At 43.4% G+C, this 26,036-nt stretch overlaps 1 protein-coding gene across 6 annotated transcripts in view; it reads right to left on the bottom strand.

Moving 5' to 3' along the window:
• SSBP4 (single stranded DNA binding protein 4) overlaps positions 1-26,036 on the bottom strand; it is a 589,526-nt gene that overhangs the window by 390,064 nt on the left and 173,426 nt on the right. For 5 of the 6 annotated variants that reach the window (XM_033955056.1, XM_033955052.1, XM_033955053.1 and 2 more), the window contains one exon: positions 23,858-23,919. In XM_033955056.1, coding sequence (XP_033810947.1) covers positions 23,858-23,919 — 62 coding nt within the window. Of the gene's footprint in view, positions 1-16,754; positions 16,813-23,857; positions 23,920-26,036 lie in introns of all 6 variants that reach the window. The other variant, XM_033955057.1, reaches the window with a different exon arrangement.

Genomic DNA, 26,036 nt, shown 5'->3' with positions numbered 1-26,036 from the left:
TGATGAGAAGTGAGATTTGGAGAAGAATTATTTGCTCTGAGGTGTCAGCGTGTAGGCTATAGAATGTGATGCAGGATAGCTTGAATGTGATTTGTTTATGTATGGGGAACTAGTGAAGTTTGTGGTAGTATTCTGATATAGCGTCGGGTTTTTTTTAGTCTGAAGATCAATCTGATTACTGTGTTTTGAATCATTTGTAGTTCGTGTTGTAGACAGGAACTCAGGCCAGCGTAAAAGAGTTGCAGTAGTCAAGCTATGATAAGACTAGCATTTGGACTAGGATGGCAAAGTGGTGATTATGGAAGTAAGATTGGATTCATCTTAGTTGCTTCAGTCTGTAAATTGGAGATCTGGGGTTTGTATGAGAGAGTGGGGTCAAGTATGATTCCTAGAACCTTGGCAGTTCTGTCTATGTTCAGAGTAGATCCTGATGGCAGTGACAGGAATGTGAGTACTGTCTGGGATGAATTGTGGAACCATAGTAATTTGGGTTTGGTTGTGTTTAGCTTAAGAACATATGAAGTTGCCTCCACTGGGTCAGACCAGAGGTCCATTTCGCCCAGCGGTCCGCTCCCACGGCGGCCCATCAGGTCCGTGACCTGTGAAGTGGTTTCTGACCACTTCTATAACCTACCTCAAGTTCTATCTGTACCCCTCTATCCCTTATCCTCCAGGAACCTATCCAAACCCTCCTTGAACCCCTGTACAGAGTTCTGGCCTATCACATCCTCCGGAAGCGCGTTCCATGTGTCCACCAACCTCTGGGTAAAAAAGAACTTCCTAGCATTTGTTCTAAACCTCCGAGTGGCTCCTAGTGGCTCCTAGTGCTTGTGGCTCCCCACAGTTTGAAGAATCTGTCCTTATTCACTTTCTCTATGCCCTTTAGGATTTTGAAGGTTTCTATCATGTCCCCTCTAAGTCTCCTCTTCTCCAAGGAGAACAGCCCCAGCATTTTTAACCTGTCAGCATATGAAAAATTTTCCATACCTTTTATCAGTTTAGTCGCCCTCCTCTGCACTCCCTCGAGTACCGCCATGTCCTTCTTGAGGTATGGCGACCAGTATTGAACACAGTACTCCAGGTGCGGGCGCACCATTGCGCGATATAGCGGCATGATGACTTCCTTCGTCCTGGTTGTGATACCCTTTTTGATGATGCCCAGCATTCTGTTTGCTTTCTTTGAGGCTGTCGCACACTGCGCCGATGGTTTCAGTGATGTGTCGACCATCACCCCCAGGTCCCTTTCAAGGTTACTCACCCCTAGCAGTATTCCCCCCATTTTGTAACTGAACATCGGGTTCTTTTTCCCTACATGCATGACCTTGCATTTCTGTATGTTAAAACTCATTTGCCACTTTTTTGCCCAGTCTTCCAGTCTCGTTAAGTCCCTTTGCAGGTCTTCACAGTCTTCCGTGTTTCTAACCCTGCTGCAGAGTTTGGTGTCATCAGCAAATTTGATAACCTCACATTTTGTCCCCGTCTCCAGATCGTTAATAAATATATTGAACAGTAGAGGTCCCAGCACCGACCCCTGTGGAACTCCGCTCGTGACCCATTGCCAGTGTGAGTATTGGCCTTTTACTCCAACCCTCTGTTTCCTGTCTGCCAACCAGTGTTTGATCCATCGGTAGACATCCCCTTGTACCCCGTGGTTCCACAGCTTTTTAAGTAGCCGTTCGTGAGGTACCTTGTCGAAGGCTTTTTGGAAGTCAAGGTAAACGATGTCTATGGATTCCCCCTTATCCATCTGGCTGTTTATTCCCTCAAAGAAGTACAGCAAGTTCGTGAGGCACGACCTTCCCTTGCAGAAGCCATGCTGGCTCGCCTTCAGTTGTCCATTGTTTTCTATGTGTTCGCAGATTGTGTCCTTTACCATTGCTTCCATCATCTTTCCTGGAACCGAGGTCAAGCTTACAGGCCTAGGAGTAGATTTTGTCTATGTCGTCTGATACTTTTGTGGATGTTTCATTCAAGTCAGTTCCAAGTGGATTAAGTAGAAGGATTAGGGTTACCAGATTTTACAAGAATAAAATCCAGACACTTGGCCCCACCCCTCAGCCCCACCCAGCTCCACCCAAGTCACGCCCTGTTCTGCCTCAGCCCCACCCCCTCAAACCCCCTCTTTTCGATTTCAGAGCCACGTTTGGAAGGCCTCCGAGCATGCACAGGTGTGATGTCACCATGTCACATCCACACATGAGCAAATGCTCTCCAGACGTGGCCCCAAGCTCAAAGCTTTTCAAAGCCCGGACAAAGTGCTGGGTTTTAAAAAGCGATTCAGATCCCTGGACAGTCCTTTAAAAAGAGGACAGGTCTGGGTAAATCTGGACATCTGGTAACCCTAAGAAAGATGTCATCTACATAGGACAGGAGGCATTCACTCTTGGTGAAGGAGATATTACCTAGGGAGCTCATGAATAGGTTGAATGCTATCAAATTTCAAGTTTTATTAAAATTTGATATTCCAATCAAACTTCCAAGCAGTGTACATTTTAAAAATATTAAATCGGGTTACATAAACTATGACTCAAGGACGTACTGTTATGAAAGGGATGAAGGAGAGAACTACATGTCAACATAGGACAGAGAGCCATTGAAGGGTAGTACAAATAGAGGATAGAGGGGAACCATGAGAGACACTGCAGAAGGATTTCTAGGTTTGTGAAACTGTGCCATCTTTCCAGACATAGTATTCAGATAGAGAGTCTCTGAACAATTTGAGGATTGACCCAGTTAGGCCTAGTTCATTTAGTTTGGTAAGTAATAAGTCATGGTCTACAGCAGGGGTGCCCAAATAGTTGATTGCGATCGACCAGTAGATTGCAAAGGCAACGCGAGTCGATTGCGTTGCCTTTGCGATATTTTTCTCTCTGCTGCTTCCCCGAGCCAGGCCTGGTGCGTACAAGCGCCGGACTCACAAGACTTCACCTCCAACGTCAATTCTGACATCAGAGATGAAGTTCTGGGCCAGCCAATCGCTACCTGGCTGGCCTGGAACTTCCTCCCCGACGTTAGTATTGATGTTGGAGATGAAGTCTTGTACGCGCCAGACCTGGCTCGGGGAAGCAGCAGGGCAAAATCAGCGTGGTGGTTTGGGGGGGATAGGGAAAGAATTGGGGAAGTGGAGAAATCGGCGCGATGGCTGGGGGGGTGCAGGGGTAGAGAGAAAGAAAGACAGGCAGGCAGGGGGAGAGAGAAAGAAAGGCAGAAATAAAGAGGGGGGCAGGAATAGAGAGAAAGAGAGACAGGCAGGCAGGGGGAGAGAGAAAGAAAGGCAGAAAGAAAGAGGGGGGAAGGGGAGAGAGAAAGAAAGACAGGCAGGCAGGGGGAGAGAGAAAGAAAGAGGGAGGCGGGGAGAGAGAAAGAAAGGCAGAAATAAAGAGGGGACAGGGGGAGAGAGACAGAAAGACAGGCAGGGGGAGAGAGAAAGAAAAGGGGAGGGGGCAGAAGAAAGAAATATTGGATTTACAGAAGAAGGAAGTGCAACCAGAGACTCATGAAATCACCAGACAAAAAGGTAGGAAAAATTATTTTATTTGCAATTTAGTGATCAAAATGTGTCCATTTTGAGAATTTATATCTGCTGTCTATATTTTGTACCATGGCTCCCTTTTTCTAAACCGTGATAGTGGTTTTTAGAGCAGGGAGCCTGAGTGTCGGGAGCTGCGAGGGGTATTCAGCGCAGCTCCCTGCGCTAAAAAACGCTATCGTGGTTTAGTAAAAGGGGAGGGGGTATATTTGTCTATTTTTGTATAGTTGTTACTGAGGTAACATTTCATATTTTAAAGTCATCTGCCTTGACCTCTGGAAAAAAAACCCGAATATAAATGATAATTAACCTTTTCTCTGCGTACTGTGTGCTTTGTGTTTTTTAAAATTTTATTGTTGGTAGATCATTTTGACTTGGTCATTTTAAAAGTAGCTCGCAAGCCAAAAAAGTGTGGGCACCCCTGATCTACAGAGTTGAAGGTGGCTGAGATATCAAATTGGAGTAGAATTGATTGTTGTCCTATATTCAGTATATGATTTTAGTTGTTAAGGTCAGTAGTAGGAGTTCTGTGCTATGATATGCATGGAAGCCAAATTGAGTGGGATGAAGGCAGAAGAATTTGTTGATGTAGGCAGTGAGTTAAGTACAGGCTAGGGTGTCAAATATTTTGGTTAATAGAGGAATACCAGCAATTGGTCTGACATTTGATGGGGTGGATAGGTCTGCTCCCTGCAGCATGAAATGATTAATTTTGGATGGATTTAACAATTACAAAATTATTGGCTAAATCAAGATATGATTGATTTTTGCTTCAAATGGTGTTAAGTACCCCCTTTCAGTGAACACAAAGAGATGGCTAGGTGTTGCCCAGTATCTCCTTAGACCTTTTCTCTGCAAAATATGCACCATAAAGGTTCAGTATCAGTGTTAAACTGAATTCTATGGACAGCAAACAAAGGCTGGAGCAGATCAAAAGACACAGAACTTAAGCCATTCAAAACTGAGATAAGACAAAAGGACCTGAAACTTTTCATACAAAGACACTATTAAAATTCAATCAAGGCACTGCCCAACCAGAAAGCCAAATCAAGGCACTGCCCAGCCAGAAAGCCAAACCAGATGACCTCATGCACCCAACAGAAAACGTTTGAAATGAAATACTGATTTGGGATCGGACATTGCTCTTGGGTTCTTGCCTTGGTAATTGGACAGGACTTCAATCCCCCAGAGTCCATAAAAGAAGGAGAATCACCTATGCTCTCTCTCTTGGGATCAGTGCTGGATACACCATGCTGCAATATCTCATCCACTCTGCCATGTGCATAAGAAGAACTGTTCTACCAGCAAAGCCTGTATCATAGTGAGTTACTTTTAATCCAGCTTAAATTAATCATTCTGCTTCTATAACAATATTTTATCTTGTGGCACATTTTCCTTGTTCAAAGATCCTTAAATTGTTTCTAAAATTTATTGCATTGCCTGCCTAACCTTATAAATAAATTTTGCTCTTTAACAATAAAATTCTAGTTTGTCTTTAAATGCTTTGAGTATTTGTTCTTAAATAGTACAAAGAGCTAAGTTAAAGGCAGGTAGCTCCATTCCACAAATTAACATATATTTAATATAAAATATATTATCCTTCTCTTTAAGTATAATATATTTTATTGGTGGAGAATTCTTGTAACACTCCTTGGGTTTGGGGAATCTGTGCAAGTACGATGCGTCTTAATAATGGCTTATGAAATCTTTTTTAAGCCCCGCTAAGCTAACTGATTTCACCAAATTCTCGGGCAACGAATTCCAGAGTTTAATATGTCTGAACTAAGGCTAAATTTCTTGCACTTAGGCAATTCCACGTCATCTGGAGCTTTTTGGATGTCACTGCTAATGCACTTTGATCCATGCTACGTTAACCTCTCACTTGGATTACTGTAGTGCTCTGTATATGAATATTTCTACTGTTGACCTATAACACCTGCAATCTGTTCAAAAATGCCACCATTAGGATCTTGTGCCAGACTTGCAACTATGATCACATTATGCCACAAAGTCCTTCATTTGGGTGTCCCTTACTACATATTGGCCAATGGCCATGCTTATCTTGAATACCCCTTCATGCTGCTTTCACAATACAAAATCATTGCCTTCCTCAGCAAGTGAAAGGCTGGAATCTACAAGGCATTCCACATTCTTCTTCCTAGCTCCATCCTTGTGCTATGTGTTGCCACTGCATCTGTGAGCTAAAGTCTCACAGAAATTCTATCCAGACCTCAAAACAGGTACAGACCTATTCCCCATGGCCTTCACTGACTTGTAGGTGAACAAGTTACATTAACAGTCCAGTCTCTCTCTTGCATCTTCCTTTACTTGCTCTTTCCTGTTCTCTCCTCTAAAAGGGCCATTGTATACCCTAGGCACTCACATTAATGCACATTTATTTATTTTAAAAAGTTTTATCCCACACCATCTAAAATTCTAGGCAGCTTACATCACAACATTCATAATAAAATTTACAAGCTTATAATACATAAACCATCCAAGACAACAGAATGTAAACTTTCAATCCGAATTAAGGTCTAAAAACATCTAAACGCGTGTTGAAAAAAGAAGGTTTTTTTAAAGATATTTCCTTAAGGGGAGAATTGGTTATACTCATCTTAACTGTGGAGGCTCTGACTCTGAGATCTCAGTGAGCGAGTAATTGTTTAGAATGCTGGATTTTACAAGCATATTTGTGCGCGTATGCATGTAAATGCTAGGCCGGAACCTAATTGCTAGTCTGCAAATACCTGCTTAACTTACATAGCGCACATTTGCAAAGCAGGGCATACAGAGGAGTGGAACAAGGGCAGGACTTTGTGTATCTGCTGAAATGGGAACTGACACTTACACCAGCTCCGTGGCAGGAGTAGGTATGAGTGTCTAATGTTAGCCTGAAAAAATAATAGAGAATGACATGGGGACAGTGAGAGACTCACGCTTTCGAGGGTCATCTCTTACTCCATTGGCAACAGGAGATACATTAATAAGATGTTATTTCCTGCTGCTATAGGACAAGTCTAATAATAACAGCTGCAGAATCTCATAGCTCTTATTGCGGGATTGGTCCTGTGGCAGCAGATGACGTTTTATTACACTGTCTCCTGTTGCCGGAGAGAGAAGAAGCATGGTGGTGCTATGATCTGAGGAATTTTGGTGAGCCAAGGACACTGAGGGGGTGGGACTGGGAAGGTCTGGGGCATGTCTTAAAGTTTCCCTTGGCAGCTCTGCAGCACTGACACCCTCAGAACCAAGAGTGTCCATGAATCCTTAAAGACAACGAAAGGAAACGGTGTGGGATACAGATCAGACACATATTAGGTCACACTGGCTCACTGTCGTGCATTACTCCAAGTTGGAATCCCAGCTTCACATCTATTACCAATTACGGAAAGGCAGACTGGAGCTGGGGGAAGGACAGGGGTGGCCACAAGGGAAGAGAATGTTCTCCATACTTTAAAAGAAATCTATCCATGCAGGTGGTACTTTTTTCCTCTTTTGTTCACTTATCAGGTTTTTAGACCATCTCATCACCATCTGCCGGGAGGCTCTTGCTGTTTCACTTGAGTTTACAGCCCATCCCTCTTCCTGTCCTCCCATCACCAACGGACTCTTGCCAAAATCAGAGGCGATATCATCCCCAGCTTTTTATAACATACATATATTTATTCTAAAGCAAAGCTCTCTGCCAGTGCTGTTCGCTGCGGCAGGAGCAGTAAACATAGTGGCACTTTTAACAGTGGGGAATCAGCTATTACAGCCCATGGAGAAACATTGGTGTTTTTACCCTCATCATTCCATATATACAAAAAAAAAAATGCAGGCCATTAACATTTTAGTAACCTAGGGTTCTTCTAAAATCCAAATGGAGTAGTCTTAATGTTGGGTGAAGGCAAAGAGTTCAAGTGGGGTGGGTTAGGAGTTGTTTTTCCCTTCTATAACACTTTCATCCAAAGTGCTTTTCTAGACTTGTTGAAGGCTTATTACTACTCAGTTCTCTATTATTTGAGCTATGTTTATTTGCCTTAAAAGGACAAAAGATCTCAAAGGTCATGCCAGGCTCAACTCCTAGGCCTACACATCTATTGCAGGCTGCTGTTTAGTCAAAGCTTATATCGCTTCTTGACGGGAATCAGTCCCATCTCATTCTTTAGTGTCTATCTCAATCTCAGTCCTTCTACACTAGCATTCTTCAATGCAAGGCTTGAGGGTCAATGGCAGTGTCTGATGGTTTCCCGTGGTTAACCATAGGGATGGGAATGGGAACCATGTCATTCTGTCACCATGTCATTCTCTGCCCAGTTACACTAATATTCAATATAAGAAGATAGGTGTCTACATTGCCTTATAGAGTAGGCTCCTACTGCACATCCTCTGAATGTCCAGTGCTAGGTCACCTGTTATAGAATTTCCCCTTATAAAGGGACCTTGTCATTGTCTGTCTAATCCAGTCTTCAAGGTCCACTATCCAGCCTGGTTTTCAGGATTTCCACAATGAATATTTGCATTCACTGCTTCCACTGCATGCAAACAGATTTCAAACATATTCATTGCAGAAAATTTTGAAAACCAGGCTGGTTGTGGACCTCACGGATTGGATTTGAAGACGCCTGGTCTATGCTTTCTAGGCATGACTTGGAGTTCCTTCCCTTTCTAGCTGATTTATTTTGTAAACCACTATGACATCTGGGACCAAAAGGCAATGTAGCAAATCCAACAAACATAAACATATGGCCCTGAGTGTGCTAGAGCAGCTAGACTGGCTACATCAGGGGTGGGGAATAAAGGCCACCCTCCAGTCGGGTTTTCAGGATTTCCCCAATGAATATGCATGAGATTCATTTGCATACAACGGAGGCAGTACAAGCAAATAAATCTCATGCACATTTGTTGGAGAAATCCTGAAAACCTGACTGGATTGCGGCCTTCATTCCCCAACTCTGGGCTACATCACTGAAGAAGGAACCCATCAGCCTACTCCCTCCACCTCCACTTTATCACCCAGGAGTCTGAGCACCATCTGCGTTGCATAGCACTGATCCTGGCTCTCACACTGAAGTCCTTTTGTCAATGTGGCTCTCATTTCAGTAAAGATCACTGCACTAGAACAGGGGTCAGCAACCTGCAGCTCGCGAGCCACATGTGGCTCTTCTTGTATGTGACTGCAGCTCTCCAGGCCCCGCCCCTTTAATCTCCCTCCCAATCCCACGATCTCCCCTGGGTCTGCTGAAATGGGTCCTGCTGGTGGTCTAGCAAGGGTCTTTGTGGCAGGAGCACAGCCCTCTCACTCCTGCCTCCTTGCAGCTGCCTTCTAAAATAGCTGCCATAGCCTATTACAACTGCTCACTGTAGTACAGTGAGCTGCCATGAGAGGTCACGGCAGCCATTTTAGAAGGCAGCCGCACTCCTGCCACAACAACTTCCAGTAGACCACCTGGTACTTAGTAGGCCAAGTTGGGGGAGGAGGGGGAATCGTGGGGTTGGGAGGGATATTAAAAGGTTGGGGCTTGGAGAGGGGAGAGAACCTTGGCTATGGGTTGGGGGAGGGGTGGGGACGGCGGGAGGGATGAGAGGTGCAGAAACCTGCAAGAGCTTGGAGGGCTGAGAAGCTACACCTTGCAGCTCTTTGTAAATCTTGGGTCAAATATTTTGGATAAATTGGCTCTTTGTTGAAAAAAAGGTTGCCGATCCCTGCATTAGAGTATGCAGAATTACCAGGGTGACTCACTATCTCCAGATCTTCAGGACTAGATAATCCAATTCTGATTTAACCACACTGCCTACATGGATTTAGAATCTTGTCTGAGTCAAGATTTCCTGAAAATCAGGAGCCAGCAGGCCACGCTAAGAAAAGTCTTCCTAGATTATTGGGCATTTTAATTCTATGACAGGTATGTGAAGTAGACAGGGGCAAAACAGCAGACCTGCCAAGTCTCCCACATTCAGTGAGAGACTCACGCTTTCAAGGGTCATCTCCTACTCCATTGGCAACAGGAGATGTATTAATAAGATGTTATTTCCTGCTGCTATAGGACCAGTCTAATAATAACAGCTGCAGAATCTCATAGCTCTTATTGCGGGATTGGTCCTGTAGCAGCAGATGACGTTTTATTACACTGTCTCCTGTTGCCGGAGGGAGAAGAGGCATGGTGGTGACCTGAGGAATTTTGGTAAGCCACAGAGTGAAGCCAAGGAGACTGAGTGGGTGGGGCTAGGGGTGGGACTGGGAAGGTCTGGGGCATGTCTTAAAGTTTCCCTTGGCAACTCTGTAGCACTGACACCCTGAGAACCAAGAGTGTCCATGAATCCTTAAAGACAACGAAAGGGAACGTTGTGGGATACAGATCAGACACATATTAGGTCACACTGGCTCACTGTTGTGCATTATTCCAAGTTGGAATCCCAGCTTCACATCTATTACCAATTACGGAAAGACAGACTGGAGCTGGGGGAAGGACAGGGGTGGCCACAAGGGAAGAGAATGTTCTCCATACTTTAAAAGAAATCTATCCATGCAGGTGGTACTTTTTTCCTCTTTTGTTCACTTATCAGGTTTTTAGACCATCTCATCACCATCTGCCGGGAGGCTCTTTCTGTTTCACATGAGTTTACAGCCCATCCCCCTTCCAGTCCTCCCATCACCAACGGGCTCTTGCTAAAATCAGAGGTGATATCATCCTCAGTTTTTTATAACATACATATATTTATTCTAAAGCAAAGCTCTCTGCCAGTGCTGTTCGCTGCGGCAGGAGCAGTAAACATAGTGGCACTTTTAACAGTGGGGAATCAGCTATTACAGCCCATGGAGAAACATTGGTGTTTTTACCCTCATCATTCCATATATACAAAAAAAAAATGCAGGCCATTAACATTTTAGTAACCTAGGGTTCTTCTAAAATCCAAATGGAGTAGTCTTAATGTTGTGTGAAGGCAAAGAGTTCAAGTGGGGTGGGTTAGGAGTTGTTTTTCCCTTCTATAACACTTTCATCCAAAGTGCTTTTCTAGACTTGTTGAAGGCTTATTACTACTCAGTTTTCTATTATTTGAGCTATGTTTACTTGCCTTAAAAGGACAAAAGATCTCAAAGGTCATGCCAGGCTCAACTCCTAGGCCTACACATCCATTGCAGGCCGCTGTTTAGTCAAAGCTTATACCGCTTCTTGACGGGAATCAGTCTTATTCCACCTACCCCTTCTTTCACTGTACAATGTCATAATTGTGAGCAAGACTTTTGTGGATCAACTTTGGAAATCTTTCTGTGAGTAAATGGCAAAAGCTCAAGGTGAAGGTCAAATTTCAAAGCCATTTAACACACTGAAAATCAGTGACCTCCCCTCCATAGAACTCAGAGCACCCGTGCCATTCCATAATGAATTTATCATCAGTCACATTCAGGGGAGGTGTTTCTGGAGCCATGCAGTAAGCAGAATCAGAAAATAATGCACAAAAACCTTACTGACATGTTTATCAATTCCTAAGGACAATCTGACACTGTAGCTGTGGAGGACCTGGTGGGCCGCCGCGTGACCGGACTGCTGGGCATGATGGACCACTGGTCTGACCCAGCAGCGGCAATTCTTATGTTCTTATAGTAACATAGTAAATGACAGCAGATAAAGACCCAAGTGGTCCATCCAGTCTGCCCAACCATACATGCTCCATAAATTAATTTAGTTTAAATGGTCCTTTTTCTTAGATATTTCTGGGCTTAGGTTCTATCTACTGAAGTCTCCATCATTGCTCACTCCAGCCCATCTTAACCGTCCCCAGCCTAACCTCTACTGAATGTCCATATATGGTACACAGGCCTTCAATGTATACCCATTATTTTCTGATTAGGTAAGTAGCTGAGTGTGTAGGGAGTGCCAGATTCGAGGGGTGGTGCATGTGTGCTTTGGAGACTATCTCAGTCCTCCCACCCAGGATCTACTGAGTGCCAGCTATGCCACTCACTCCAAGGGAGTTACATTCAGGTACAGTAAATACCAGTACTTTACTGTTTCCAAAAGCTTAAAGCTTGAATTTTAAGAATTAGGCCCTACTTCCTAAATTAGCTTCTCCCCCCCCCCAAAAAAAAAAAAAAACAACTTTTTTCAAGGGGATGGGAAAAGAAATGCTTCTGCTAGAGAAAAGGAGAAGTAACAGTCAAACTTTTGAATTTCTAATAACTAGATAAGCCACCAAGAGAAGGAAAAAAGACATTTAGAGGTAAACAACTACAGAAAAGAGATCACAGCCACAGCAAAAACCTCCTCACCCTGTCCTTCCTGTACTGAAATGCATTTTATTTGCCCATGAGAAAAAAAAGGCTCCTACGAGAGGGATATCAGCGGAATGTCTGGAGAGACTGTGAACACCGGTCTTTTAAAAAATTCAGCAACCTTTAGTCCCTGTAGGGTGCAAACTCCCTTCCTGCAGGCTGCCTGGTGATGTTTTTTTTGAGAAGCAAAAGAAAGCAGCGTGTAGCAATATACTCCATTATCATGTTACGGCTCATACTGAAAATAATAATCCCTCGTTTCTCATCACAGCAGCTGAAACATGTGATACTTTTTTCTTCCCCTTTACTGAAAAGAAATTCTGAGCATTTTCAAGTTGCAAACATACCTCCCAAACATCTGAAGAGGGAACCTGTTTGGTCTTGAAATCTCATGTGGGGTGACTTCTTTGGATAATTTTAATATCCATGCAATAACAGATTTTCAATCTAGAGGACCCCCCACCCCCTCATACAGTGTTCTGCTATAACAAATATAGGGGTCCTTTTACTAAGGCATGCTAGTGTGTCTTAGCGTGCGCTAAATGCTAATGCATGGCAACGCGTCTATAGGATATAATGGACGCGTTAGCACGCATTAACATTTAGGGCCTGATTCTCCAAAGTGCGTCCCAATTTTAGGCAGCTGTAGGCGTCCTACAGCTGTCTAATCAGCCAATCGGGATGCACGTTTTTTTAAAAAAGTGCTCCCCAGGCAGGCCTGAAGGCACCTCCGGGAGCCTAGGGAGACCCGCAAGACGCCTAAGCTCGCCTAAGGGCCTTAGGCGAACCTAGGCGGCCCTACGCGTTTCCCTAGTAGAGGAAGAGACGCTTAAAATGGCCAATCAGACCTTAGACTTAGTGGGGATGGGCGGACCCGCTATGCCTAAGGCCTGATTGGTCCAGGTTTCTAGAGCCTGGGCCAATCAGGCCTTAGGCTTCGGCGGGATGGGCCGGGAAGGGGCGGGCCCGCCTCATTTCGACGAGGCGGGCCTGCCGGCTGGACAGGCAAGAACCGTCTGGTCTTAAGAAAAGGTTAGTTTGGTGGGGTGGAGGTTTGGGGGTTGTTAGCGCCAGGGTGGGGGGGAGGGTGCGTCATCGGGCAGGAGGGATTGGGCACCCTCCTGCCAGCGATCGGTAGTGTCGGGGTGGGAGGGAGATCGGTAATGTTGGGGGGGGCGGTTGATAGTGTCGGGGGGGGCGGTCTGTAGTGTCGGGGGGGGGCATCTTCTGGCAGGAGGGTTTGGGCACCTTCCTGCCAGCGATCGGACAGGCCGCGGCCCGCTATACTTATAGCGGCAGAGAGATCCCTTGCCGCAATAAGTATAGCGGCCGCGTCTACTTACAATGTAGACCAGCATTTTGCTGGCCTACATTTTAAGCGTTTCTTCCTCTACTAGGGAGACGCGTAGGGCGGGCCTTAGGCGAGCTTAGGCGTCTTGCGGGTCTCCCTAGGCTCCCGGAGGCACCTTCAGGCCTGCCTGGGGAGTATTTTTTTAAAAAAACGTGCATCCCGATTGGCTGATTAGACAGCTGTAGGACGCCTACAGCTGCCTAAAATCGGGACGCACTTTGGAGAATCAGGCCCTTAGTTTGCGCTAATTTTTAGCAAGCGCTAAGACGCACTAGCGCGCCTTAGTAAAAGGACCCCATAATTTGCGGTCTTTTCCTGGTTTGCTATTATGATGGACTACAACATGTATGGTAGACACTGGCCTAAGTAGCAGGGCATAGCATCATAATAATGGACTTTGGCACTTCTCTGTGAATTTTCTTGGGGGCAGCTCCTAGTGTCACCGTTCTTGTCATAATACTTGCAATAAGATGGCCAAGTCCAACATATTCTGAGAAGAGCGGTGGTAGCCTATTTGTCGATGTGAAACAAATCAGTGAAGCAGGCCGCAGATGAAACAATAAGTTAGAGCCAGGAATTGGAGGAAGAAAATTTTATGGGGCCTGACACAGCCTGTGTTTCTGCATGTGCCTGGATCAGGGTTCTCACAATTGCATGTCAGCTCTACCTGTGTCAACATTGTCGATCACAGTATAAAAATGTCCAGTGGACCAAACAACTAATGGATCTGCCATTACATAGCACATGTTGTAACAAGTTACCGTATTTGCCGGCGTATAGGACGCACTTTATTTCCCCTCAAAATATGCTTAAAATATGGGATGCATCTTATGTGCTGGTAATCAAAATTATGAGTTGAAATTTCAGTCAGTATAAAACTTCTGGTTTATATTAATACACTGTCACCTTGTTTCTGCTCTCTCTCGGACGCCATGAGGTCTTCACAAGTACGCACTGTACACGCACATCACGTTCTTTCTGCTCTCTCTCGGATGCCACAAGGTCTCACAAGTACGCACTGTACATACGCGTCACGTTGTTTCTGGGTTTTGACAATGAAGATTAAAAGGTACCTAACCACAGTGTTCCCTAGTTACATTTTTTGTAGACATAAATAACTATAAAATTAGTAGAGTAAATCATTATGGAAATTCATGAAAAAATGTAGAAATTTTTTTTTCTTATAAATGTGTATAAAAAAGGATGGGCATCTTAAACACCGCTGCATCCTATATGCCGGCAAATACGGTATCTTTGGTCTACTGGATGTTTTTGTATTGTAACTGATGATGTTGACACAGGAAGAGTTGTAATGCTATGACATATAATTGTCTTAGCTTGCTAAATTAGGAAAGGAGATTTCTACGATTCTTAGATCCTCATCTTCATACTTAACTTTTCATTGTGATATTAAAACCTATGGGGGTAATAATAATAATTTAAAAAAAAGTCTAAAAAGTGTCCTAAATGGCTACTTGGACGATCAAAAAGCCTGATCGTCCAAGTACCCATAACCAAAGCTGGTTTTTAGACGTATCTAAAAACAGCTTAGGCCTTTCCCCTGCCACTAAACGCACAGAGAGAAAAGAGCGGGCAGTGGGCAGGAGGAGGGCCGACCTACACCTAGGCGTACAACAGGTATAACCAAAACATTTACAGGTTGCCTAGTCGGCACTTAGACCTTTTTGACTTAGACGTAGTCAAACCAGGTCTAAGTGCCGAAAAAGGGGCCGCTGAGCTGATGGCCGCTGGCGCCATCAGTTCAGCGGCCCAGCAACCTACCCACCGCAACCATCGCGGCAAGAGAGATGCCTCATCTCCCCTACCGCGATGCCATCACTCCTCTACCCGAACTGCCGTGACCCGCGGCAGGAGAGATGCCCTATCTTTCCTGCCGCGGGTCACGGCAGTTTCCCTCCTGGCCCGATCGAGACGCGGGGGGGGGGGGGGGGGTGCTGGGGCCAGGAGAGCTTGGGCTCTCTCCTAGCCCAATGTTAATCGGCGGGGCAAGAGGGCTTGGGCTCCCTCTTGCCCCGATATCGTCGGGGGTGCCGCGGTTGGCCGGGGCAAGAGGGAAATTGTCAGAAAGAAAAAAACAAGTTTTAAGCAACCGTATAGTTCTTGATCTTTTGAATATGTAACGGTAACGTGTTCTAAAAAGAAGCTGATTGGTAAGAGAAAGAAGAAGACCCATATTTCGCAGATTTGACAGTTTTCATAATAGGAAATCCCAACAATAATTGTTCTCTTAGTCCATTGGACTTGTGACCTAATAATAAACAAACTAATTCCATCATATAATAAAGTGTTTCACCATACAAAAATTTATAAATAATCAGCCCTAATTTGAATTGAATCCAGGGAAAGTGCTGTTCTAAATCTACCTATATCACAGAATCAGGCAGACATTCAGCCACTGAATATTTTATTTATTTATTCAATGTTTTAGTCCAGGAGTGTCCAACCTGCGGCCCAAGGGCCGCATGTGGTCCCATGAAATATTTTGTGTGGCCCCGGTCAAGAGTGATGCAGTGTTTTCCTCTGCTGCCCCTGTATACTGTATACGCACATCACAATTGAGCTAATGGTTCGTCTCTCTCTGATGCTGCGAGGTCTTGCAATACAAGTACGTACTACAGTACAGTATTTTTCTATTAAAGTTTTTGGGTTGTAGAACGAATCATCTGAGTTTCCATTGTTTCTTATGGGGATTACAAGCATGTTTCCAGAACGAATTATGCTTGCATACCAAGGTTTTACTGTATTGTATACTAGCACACTCACAGAGGAAATACGTAGACTTAGAGAGGAGATTAGCACACAACACAAACAGCTGCATATGAGACACCACGGACTTTCTGAGCAACATACAGAACATCAAGTAGCTACTGCCTGACACGCTCCGGGTCACAAGGGAGACAGAATCACTCTACAGCAGCATTCCCCATACAGATGACAGAAGTGCATGCCACACATTTCTAAAGGCATTTACCACCAATGCACATGACACACTGTAAAAAAATGAATCAAATTCATCCCAACCCACAACTACTTCTGCTTCAATTATATTTCTCAACATATCATGGGCACTGCTGTGGGCATTACAAAATGCCAAACTTTTCATGGCAAAGATTTTTGAATAAGTCCCAAGTTGTGGTACTTTATAACAAATGCAATCCAAAATAATATTGTGCAACCCTTATATTTTTACTCGTATATATCTAGTTACTTCGACTCCTAACTCCTCTCATCTTGGGTTCTGCATCCCCAACCCTATATGTCATGTCTGTCTGTCCAAGTTAGATTGTAAGCACTTCAGAGCAGGGACCATCTATAAATGTCAAAATGTACAGCGCTGCGTACGCCTTTCAGCGCTATATAAGTGATAAGTAGTAGTAGTATTTGGATCTTTGGTAGCTTATGTGGTAATCTCTCATCTCTTTTCCATAGAGAAACTGCAGTCAAATCGTCATTGATCCATTTCATGCACCCTATTCTCCTAATTATATTTTCTATTCTATTTTATTAATTATTTCACTTTTAAATTATCATTTCACTTTAAAATTTCACTTTTCCAAGTTTAAACATAAGTACTTATCTTCCTTTAGACTCACTGTCGGCTGGGGACTCTTGCCGACATGTTTCGACATTAGGCTGTTTCAAGGCTGTCCCCTACAACAAAAGAATCATATTACTACACTGTCAGCAAAATTTCACCAAAAATAATTCTAAACTCCTACATAAGAACTTATTCTATAATGATCCATACCAATTTACACCATATTCCACCATCAAGTCTATCCGTTATTTTGACAAAATGGTGGCGGCGTTTCTTTTAACTCATTTATTGAATCGTCATTGTGATGTCATCGAAAGTGTATTTTCTAATTGGTCGCTATTCTACATAGCTTTCCATTGATCTTTTTTCACTACCTTTATACTCGCCATTAATATACCACTGACTTATGAAATTTAACTCATTTATTATCTCTTTTCTATACGGAAATGAGATGAGATTACTGCACAAGCTTCCGAAGATTCAAGTAACTAGATATATGAGTACAATATAAGAGTGTACAATAATGTTTTGGATTGTATTTGTTAAAAAGTGTCACCAAGAAATCATATAGCCACAACGTGGGACTTTTTGAGAGTGGAAAATGGTAGAGAATAACTGAATTTGGAAGATATACGGAAAAGCAGGTTTACAGATACTACAAAGACCAGCATTTCTGGAAGATAATGAGAATGTGACATCACATGACTTATGGAATGAATTACAACAAGCCCACAAACGTCTTACTAGAGCAGACTTATATGGGAGTACCTTGGTACAGTATTTGAAAAAATCTATGATCCCAAGAGGATTACGAGTGATGAAAGAACTGAAGATCTTTACTTTTGATAAGAGTTTCCTGGACAAATAGACCATAATTTTAAATCGATTCAGTCATGATTTAATGGTGCTAATTGTGGAGACTACTGGAAGAATGGAGACAGAATTACAGGCAAAAGTAACAACTTTGGAGAAAGATGTGAATGAAAAATTTAATATTGAGGAATATGACAAACAGATGGGAGAACTGAGACAAATGATTATTACTTTTTGATAATCACTGAGACAGATGAAAATTTTAAAATTTCGTAGAGACGAGAGAAATTATCAGACGGATCAAGTTTACTCCTGGGCAAAAAGAACAAGGACCAGTGGAACAAATAAAGTAGCTTTTGACAACACCTCCACAGAATCAGAGGGTAGCATTGAAGAGAGTAGGAGTGAGAATGTTTTGACACGACAGAAAGAAGATTTTTTATCTGTGAGACAAGAGACAGGCAGAGGTCGGTCAAGAGGAGGAAAGAGGCAGGAGCTGGAATGTCAATACAGTAGGGACAAACACTCGAAACAACTAGCGGTTATAAATTTATCCAACTGTGACTTTACAAGAGATCAAATTCAAATGTTACAGTTAGGATTAAGTTTTGTACCTGTGACACCCTATGACAACTTAAAAATGCAAGTCTGCTTCCTTCAATTTACAAGGAAAATACAACTTAAAAGCATATTTTAGTGAAAATCTATCAATTATATGGATAGACCAGTAGTTAAACCAAAATCTACCTGGATACCATCAGATACTATGAACCCAATAATTAGAACATTCAAGAATTTAATTTGGAACGAACTAGAACAGATAGAAAAATCTGGGACATAGAATAGAAAATATAATTAAGAGGGTAGGATGAATGAAATAGATCAATGACGATTTGACTGCAGTTTCTCTATATGGAAAAGAGATGAGAGATTACTGCACAAGCTTCTGAAGATCCAAGTAACTAGATATGTAAGAGTACAATATAAGGGTTGGGCAATATTATTTTGGATTGTAAAGATTTTTGAATAGCGCACAACACAAACAGCTGTAGATTTAGGAGTAATGTTACAAAAATTCTTTTTCATGGAGAAGGTGGTCGATGCCCGGAATGCTCTCCCGAGGGAGGTGGTAGAGAGGAAAACGGTGACAGAATTCAAAAAAGTGTGGGATAAACACAGAGGATCTCTGATTAGAAAATTAATGGTATAAATTGAAGAACTAAGGCTGGCAGACTTGCTCAGTCTGTGTCCCGTATATGGTGATTCATTTAGGATGGGCTGGGGAGGACATTACTGGGCAGACTTTACAGTCTGTATCCCACAAACGATGAGATGGTTGGATAGGCTGGAGTGAGCTTTGATTGCAACTCCAGTGCTTAGAACCTAAGGAACTGTACCGGGTGGACTTTACGGTCTATGGCCCAGAAATATCAAAGAAAAAGGACAATATATTTTAATCATAACTTTATAATCAAAACATAGAAACATGACGGCAGATAAAGGCCAAATGGCCCATCCAGTCTGCCTATCCGCAGTAACCATTATCTCTTCCTCTCTCTGAGAGATTCTGGAGGCCGCACCTTCAAAAAGATATAAAAAGGATGGAGTCGGTCCAGAGGAAGGCTAATAAAATGATGTGTGGTCTTCATGATAAGGCATATGGGGACAGACTTAAGAATCTCAACCTGTATACTTTGGAGAAAAGGCAGGAGAGGGGAGATATGATAGAGATGTTTAAATACGTACGTAATATAAATGCGCATGAGCTGAGTCTCTTTCATTTGAAAGGAAGCTCTGCAATAAGAGGGTATAGGATGAAGTTAAGAGGTGATAGGCTCAGGAGTAATCTGAGGAAAGGGTGCTAGATGCATGGAACATTCTCCCGGAAGAAGTGGTGGAGACAGAGACTGTGTCTGAATTCAAAAGGGGCAGAGACAGCGACAAAACTCACAGGGACGAGATGGGGAAATTGAGTTCCTGCAGAGACGAGGAAAATTTGTCCCCGTGCCATTCTCTATTTCCCATGCTAAAGCCCTCTGAGCATTCTGCACAGATTTATAGACACACTATTCCCCATGTGATCTGGCCTTCCTGTTGGTGGTATTTTTTGAGGATCAGCTTGTGAAACAGATAATACCACCAACCACCCAATCTGAAAGAAAAATTAGCAAAAAGAAATCTAATAGAAACTGAGAAGGAAAAGAATGGCATGAGACACTGGAATATATCAGGCTGCAAAGTGCTCTGGTCTGGATCCTGCAGTCACTCATATGACGAAGACACTGAGCAGAAGGGGAGTTTCTTCATCTACCTCTTCTAACATACTAAATATTATTCATTACAGAGAACATGAAGTGGAATGTCATCTTTTGCTCATTCTATTCTGACCTGAAGAAACATTACTTCCCAAAAGCTGATCAAGAAGGAATAATTTTATAAAGAGTGCCTTTAAAAATGTCAAAAATCTTGTACCTGTATGAAGATAAGATATGCCTGTACAATTATCCCCAAGAACCTAGAAAGGCTCTCACACTACACCACTAGGGCAGGTATGAATATGTCCATGCACTCTGTGCAGGTAATTTTATAAATTTATTTTCACATAAGTGGCCACATATGTGAGTCAATTATGAAAATGTTGTGAAAAGGGCAATTTTAGGAAATTACTTAAAACGCAGTTATTTAAATGCCTTTTTCTAAATACTGATCCTTTATGACTGCTGCTTTTTGAAGAATTTTCCCATGATTCTTTGTTTAAGCCTTTTTTGGCTCTCATTCTTCTTACAGTTGATTTTCTGAGGATTATTTGTTCATGTTTGTCTGATCTTACTTGTTTTATAGAATTATGTATATAAAATTATGTAAACCATTTAGGTTTAAACGGTATAGAAATTTTTTAAATAAATAAAAGGTCAGAGCCACTCTCCACTGGAGATATGAGGTTTCATTTCAGTGAAGTAGACAAACCTACTATTTTGGGTGGGTCCTTTCACACCTCCCTTTAGCTCACATTTCTCTGTCCTTCCCTAGCAGCCCACTCCACTCTCTGAAATTCCCCCCATCCCTCCATGGTGTAACTAAATGACATCTCAGCAGCCACAATGATTCATCTTCACTGCCTGTGCCGGCCCCACAGGCTTCCCTCTGCCATGTTCTGCCTTTGATGATGTCACTTTCTGTGTCTTCACAAGCAAGAGGTAGGAGAAGGAGAGAGGGGAGTGAAGTGCTGCCACTGGGTAGGCCTGAGTCAGGATTTGCAACCAAATTCTTAATGCTTGAAACGGACAAAATCCCATCCATAACAGACCTGGAAATCAAAACTACCAAATACCCAATCCAGACCTCCCTCAAAATCCTGGGAGTGCTAATAGATAGATGCTGCACTATGCAGACTCAAATCAACAAAACTACCCAAAAAGCATTCTTCACAATGCGCAACTTACGAAAAATAAGGAAATTCTTCGACAAAGAACACTACAGGATCATTGTTCAATCCCTGGTACTAGGACTTGTGGACTACTGCAATATCCTATATCTACCATGTCCTACAAAAATGATCAAAAAACTACAGACCATTCAGAACACGGCTCTCAGACTAATCTATTCCCTCGGAAAATATGACCACATAACTAACGCCTACCTAGACTCACATTGGCTACCGATCAGAGCCAGAATCCAATTCAAACTATACTGTCTAATCTTCAAAGTACTCAACGGTACAGCACCTGCCTATCTAATCGATCGCCTACACCGAAACCTTCCACCCAGAATAAGAAGAACACTGACACCATTCTCATACCCACCACTCAACGGCACTCATCGTAAAAAGCTTTACGATAACCTCATAGCAACGCATGCAGCAAAACTCGAACCCTCCATAACCAGATTATTAACCTCAACATCTGACTTCAAAGCATTCCGCAAAGAACTCAAAACGCTACTTTTCAAAAAGCATATTCAAAACACCTAATCTCCTCTTCCACATACACCGACCAGGTTACCCAGTCCCTGACACCATATCCTCAACTGAAAAAAAAACAAAAAATTAAAAATTAAAAAAAAAATAAAAAACCTAATTCTTCCTACCGATTCATATTACCTACCAACGCCTGGAAAAAGATTTGATATGTAAAGTAATATAACTGCTCTCATCCAATGTTACCTAGTCTATACTCATTCTGTAACTATGTCTTACCCTAAATGTCACGTACCCTCCTGGAAATGTCCAGCTTCTTCTTATGTAATCCGCTTTGAACCGCAAGGTACAAGCGGAATAGAAATCACTAATGTAATGTAATGTAATGTAATTGAGTGGGCCTGTGCCTATCCAGGCCCACTCATAGCTATGCCGCTGCTTCATTTGTGGTTACTTAGGAATTTTTTATCCATCCAATCCAATCGTCACAGCAATGGTTCCATGGATGAGGGTGGGAGTAGATGGAGGGAAGGGAGTACAGACTGCAATTCCCTCCAGAGCCCAGTAGGCATGCACCCTAATTCGAGCCATAGAGAAAGTAAATATATAAACCTTAGGTACTGGTTAGATGGATAATCAGAAATAATATGTGCAATCAGTGATTTTACAAGGGCACATCTGCAAAATGCAAAGATTTGCATATTTGGAAAGAAGACATGTTTTGAGTGATCCTTCTAACTAAACATGTATACCACAATATTGATGTTCAAAGTGATTTAACCAGATAGAAACAACTCCTAGCCAGTTAAATAACCTGTTTGGAGCTAATCACTCATTTTCAGAGGGACTTAACCAGTGGCACATAACTGGTTAGTGTCATTGAAAATAACCAGTTAGCACCAAACTGAAAACCAGCTATTTTGGAGGCAGTTCTGGGGCCAATATTCAGACAACCATCCAGGCCAGTCCTATCTTTGGGCTCTTTTTACAAAGCCGCGGTAGAAGTCTCTACCACAGGCCAGAGAGGTAAATGCTCCGATGCTCATAGAAATTCTGTGAGCGTCAGAGCATTTAGCTCTCCAACCCATGGTTAAAAAAAAACCTCTACCGCGGCTTTGTAAAGGCCAGCGTTTATGCAGTAACTCATAGCTGGTTAAGTGCTGAATATCACACTTAACTGGCTATGGTATCTCCAGCCCCAGAAATTCAATGCCAATGCTGGTGCTGCTGCCTGGACATGGCCTGGAATTGAATTAACAACAACACCCACAAAGGTGAAACTTCCTCCGGAACTGGAATAAAACTTGTACTTTATTGTGTAAAATATGGACAAGACGTATGACTCACAATAAAGTACAAGTTTTATTTCGGTTTTGGAGGCAGTTTCACCTTTGTGGGTGTTGTTGCTGTTGGTTGGACTTTTGGACTCCCTTTCTCTGTTCTCTGTCTGGAATTGAATTTCAATGCCGGCAGCAATCAGCAAAATGCTGATTGCCACTAGCTGAATATCGGACTTCATGGTTTTTTTTTAATAAAAGTAATACCAGTGGCTTAGTGAGGGAAGTTGAGGTTGAGGCGCTCAGCATCGCCACCTTATGTGCCCCCCAATGCACTCTTCCCCACTGTCCCAATATGGCCATGTCTCCTTCCCCTTCTTCACGTCTTCACCAGCAGTGAGCAGGCTGCAATACCCACTGCTCACACCAGCTGAACCTTCTTTCTGATGCCACTTCCTGGCCCCACAAACAGGAAGTGATGTCAGAGTGAGGGACGAGGCCAGCAAAAGCAGCGTATAGGACAGCTTGCTCACTGCTGGCGATGATTTGAAGAGGTAGTGGCATAAGGGATGCCCCTCAGAGACTCAACCCATCCCATCCCCAGTGGGGGGGGGGGAAGAGAAGGGATGAGGCGCTGGCGCCCCTGTAAAGTTGGCACCTGAGTTGGTCTGCCCTCCCCCTTGCTACACCACTGAGTAATATACATATACCTTGGCACATGTATACATGCACACCTGCTCAAAAATCACACAACCGTTGAGGTCTGAAGCCTGGAAGTGTGGTGGTGGAAATGTGTTTGCCTCTAACCCAGCACAGGTGGATTTCCCAGGCACATTTTCTTTTTTTGAGGAAGACTTGCTTCTTCCCTATTATGATATGTACGTCACAGCATGAACATACAAGGGTATGACCCTGAACTCTACAAATGCACCATCACTTTGGTGCACTCACTGCATTCACATGTATCTTCAGCCAGCTCAGCATTCTCTGAACCTCTTATAAAGTGCCTGACTATTTTTCTACAACTTGACATAAGTATCTTTTGGGGGTTCATCCTACGTTTTATTTATTACTGCCTAAGCGCTCCATTACGGAACAGTTTGGCCCCTTCGAAAGTGCCTAATACTCAAGTAAACAAACCAGGTTACTTACCACCACCATGAGTGCAAAAACCCAGGAGGTTCGCCTAACGTAATGTTCTTTTCCCATCGGATCTACAACAATAAAAAAAGGACAGCACAGCACATATTAATGGTAAGCTTCATTGAGAGAGATTTTTACATATCCAAATGAGAGGAGAGGCTAATACTTCAGAAATCCACTTCTGCGGCTGCACAGACTCCACTCAAATTTTCAAAGCAAAGAAAGGAGATGCAGAAAGCAAATATCATCACATATCAGTGAAAAACACAGACAGATGTAGGGTGTGGCTTGGCCAAGTTCACGCTATTTTCAAAATTTGCCTGGCTAAAAGACTGCAGTTTTGCACAGAATGTGTATATATATATATTTTTTTTGTAATTTATTCTTTATTGAATATCAGGTTTTTATGGTACACACAATCATATTGAAAACAACAGTATCCATAGTTATACATTTCTAATATAGGGCTCCTTTTACTAAGGTGCGCTAGCGTTTTTAGCGCACGTAGGAAATTACCGCACGCTACACCACGCGCTATGCTTCTAGAACTAATGCCAAGTCAATGCTGGCGTTAAGGTTTAGAGCACGCAGCAATGTAGTGGGCGCTATTCCATGCGTTAAAGCCCTAGCACGCCTTTGTAAAAGGAGCCCATAGTATAGGAAAAAGAAAAGTAAAGGAACAAAATCTAATATAATAAAACGGTAAGCCGCGCATGCGCACTTCCTATGCGTGCGTCCGTTATCCGTGAGCTGTAGCACACATAGGAAGTGCGCATGCGCGGCTTACGCGAGGCAAGACAAGTGGCATACGCGTCCTTCCCTGCTCTCCACCTGCGGAGCGGCGGCTGCCGGCCGCTAGCACCCCCTGCCCTCTCCGTCGGCTCCCGGCTCCAGCGGCGTAGGCAGCACTATAAACACGCTGCTTCGCGCCCTTCTCTGTCGATTTCCTCTGCCGTATCTCTGATGACATCATTGGAGACAGACGCGGCAGAGGAAATCGCCAGTAGAAGGCCGCGAAGCAGCATGTTTAAAGTGCAGCCTACACGGCTGAAGTCCCGAGGTTTGTCGGCGGTGGGAGGGTCAGGAGCAGGCCGGATCGACAACGCCAGTAAAAGAAGGGGGAGGGGCTGAACGGAGCAGGGAAGAGAAGGTAAGAAAAGGGAAAGGGGGAGTGGGGGAAAATGCTGCTACTGCTTCTACACAGCAAAGGGGGGGGGGGATAGGAGGGAAATGCTTTTGCACAGGGAAATGGGGAAAAATGACAGACAGACACCGGGAGGGAGGGAGACAGAAAGAAAGAAAGACACAGGGGCAGGGAGAGGGACAGAAAGACAGACAGAAAGACAGACAGAGAGAGAGTCAGCGGGAGAGGGAAAGGGGGCTGCTTTGGGGAGGAGGGGTGTGCTGGGGGAGACAGAAGGGGCCATGGAGAGATAGGGAAAGGGGACAGACAGCTTTGCTCTGGGGGGGAAGACAGAAGAGGGCCATGGAGAGACATTTGGGGGGGAGGTGGGTGCTGGGGCCAGACAGCTTTGCTCAGGGGGGGGAGGGGGAGACAGAAGGATACAGACAGCGGCCAAGGAGAGAGAGATAAAGAAACACAGACAGACAGACACATCTATTCTAGCACCCGTTAATGTAATGGGCTTAAAGACTAGTAATAATATATTCCTATTTCCACTGTACTTTAGTCCACAATCATTGGAGAAGGAGTTTCTACAACATCGGAGAACATATCACTTCATCATAATTTAGGAATAAAGAAAGACAGCCTGAAAAAGACCCAGAATTCCTAACTATGAGCGTAACTCTTGTCTATTGGTAGGGGTACTTGCTATCACCACCCCATTATCCACAATAAATCTAGATAGCTGTGTAGAGTCAAAGAAAATGTATCTAACGGCTTTAAATTACATGATCGAAACATTCAAGATACTGAAGGGGATAGACTTAGTAGATAAGGACAGGTTGTTCACCCTCTCCAAGGTAGAGAGAACAAGAGGGCACTCTCTAAAGTTAAAAGGGAATAGATTCCGTACAAACGCAAGGAAGTTCTTCTTCACCCAGAGAGTGGTGGAAAATTGGAACGCTCTCCCGGAATCTGTTATAGGGGAAAACACCCTCCAGGGATTCAAGACAAAGTTAGACAAGTTCCTGCTGAATTGGAACATACGCAGGTAGGGCTAGT

This window comes from Geotrypetes seraphini, chromosome 8 (genome assembly GCF_902459505.1).
Source record: "Geotrypetes seraphini chromosome 8, aGeoSer1.1, whole genome shotgun sequence".
In the NCBI taxonomy this organism is placed as follows: domain Eukaryota; kingdom Metazoa; phylum Chordata; class Amphibia; order Gymnophiona; family Dermophiidae; genus Geotrypetes; species Geotrypetes seraphini.
This window is presented reverse-complemented; position numbering and strand designations above follow the sequence as displayed.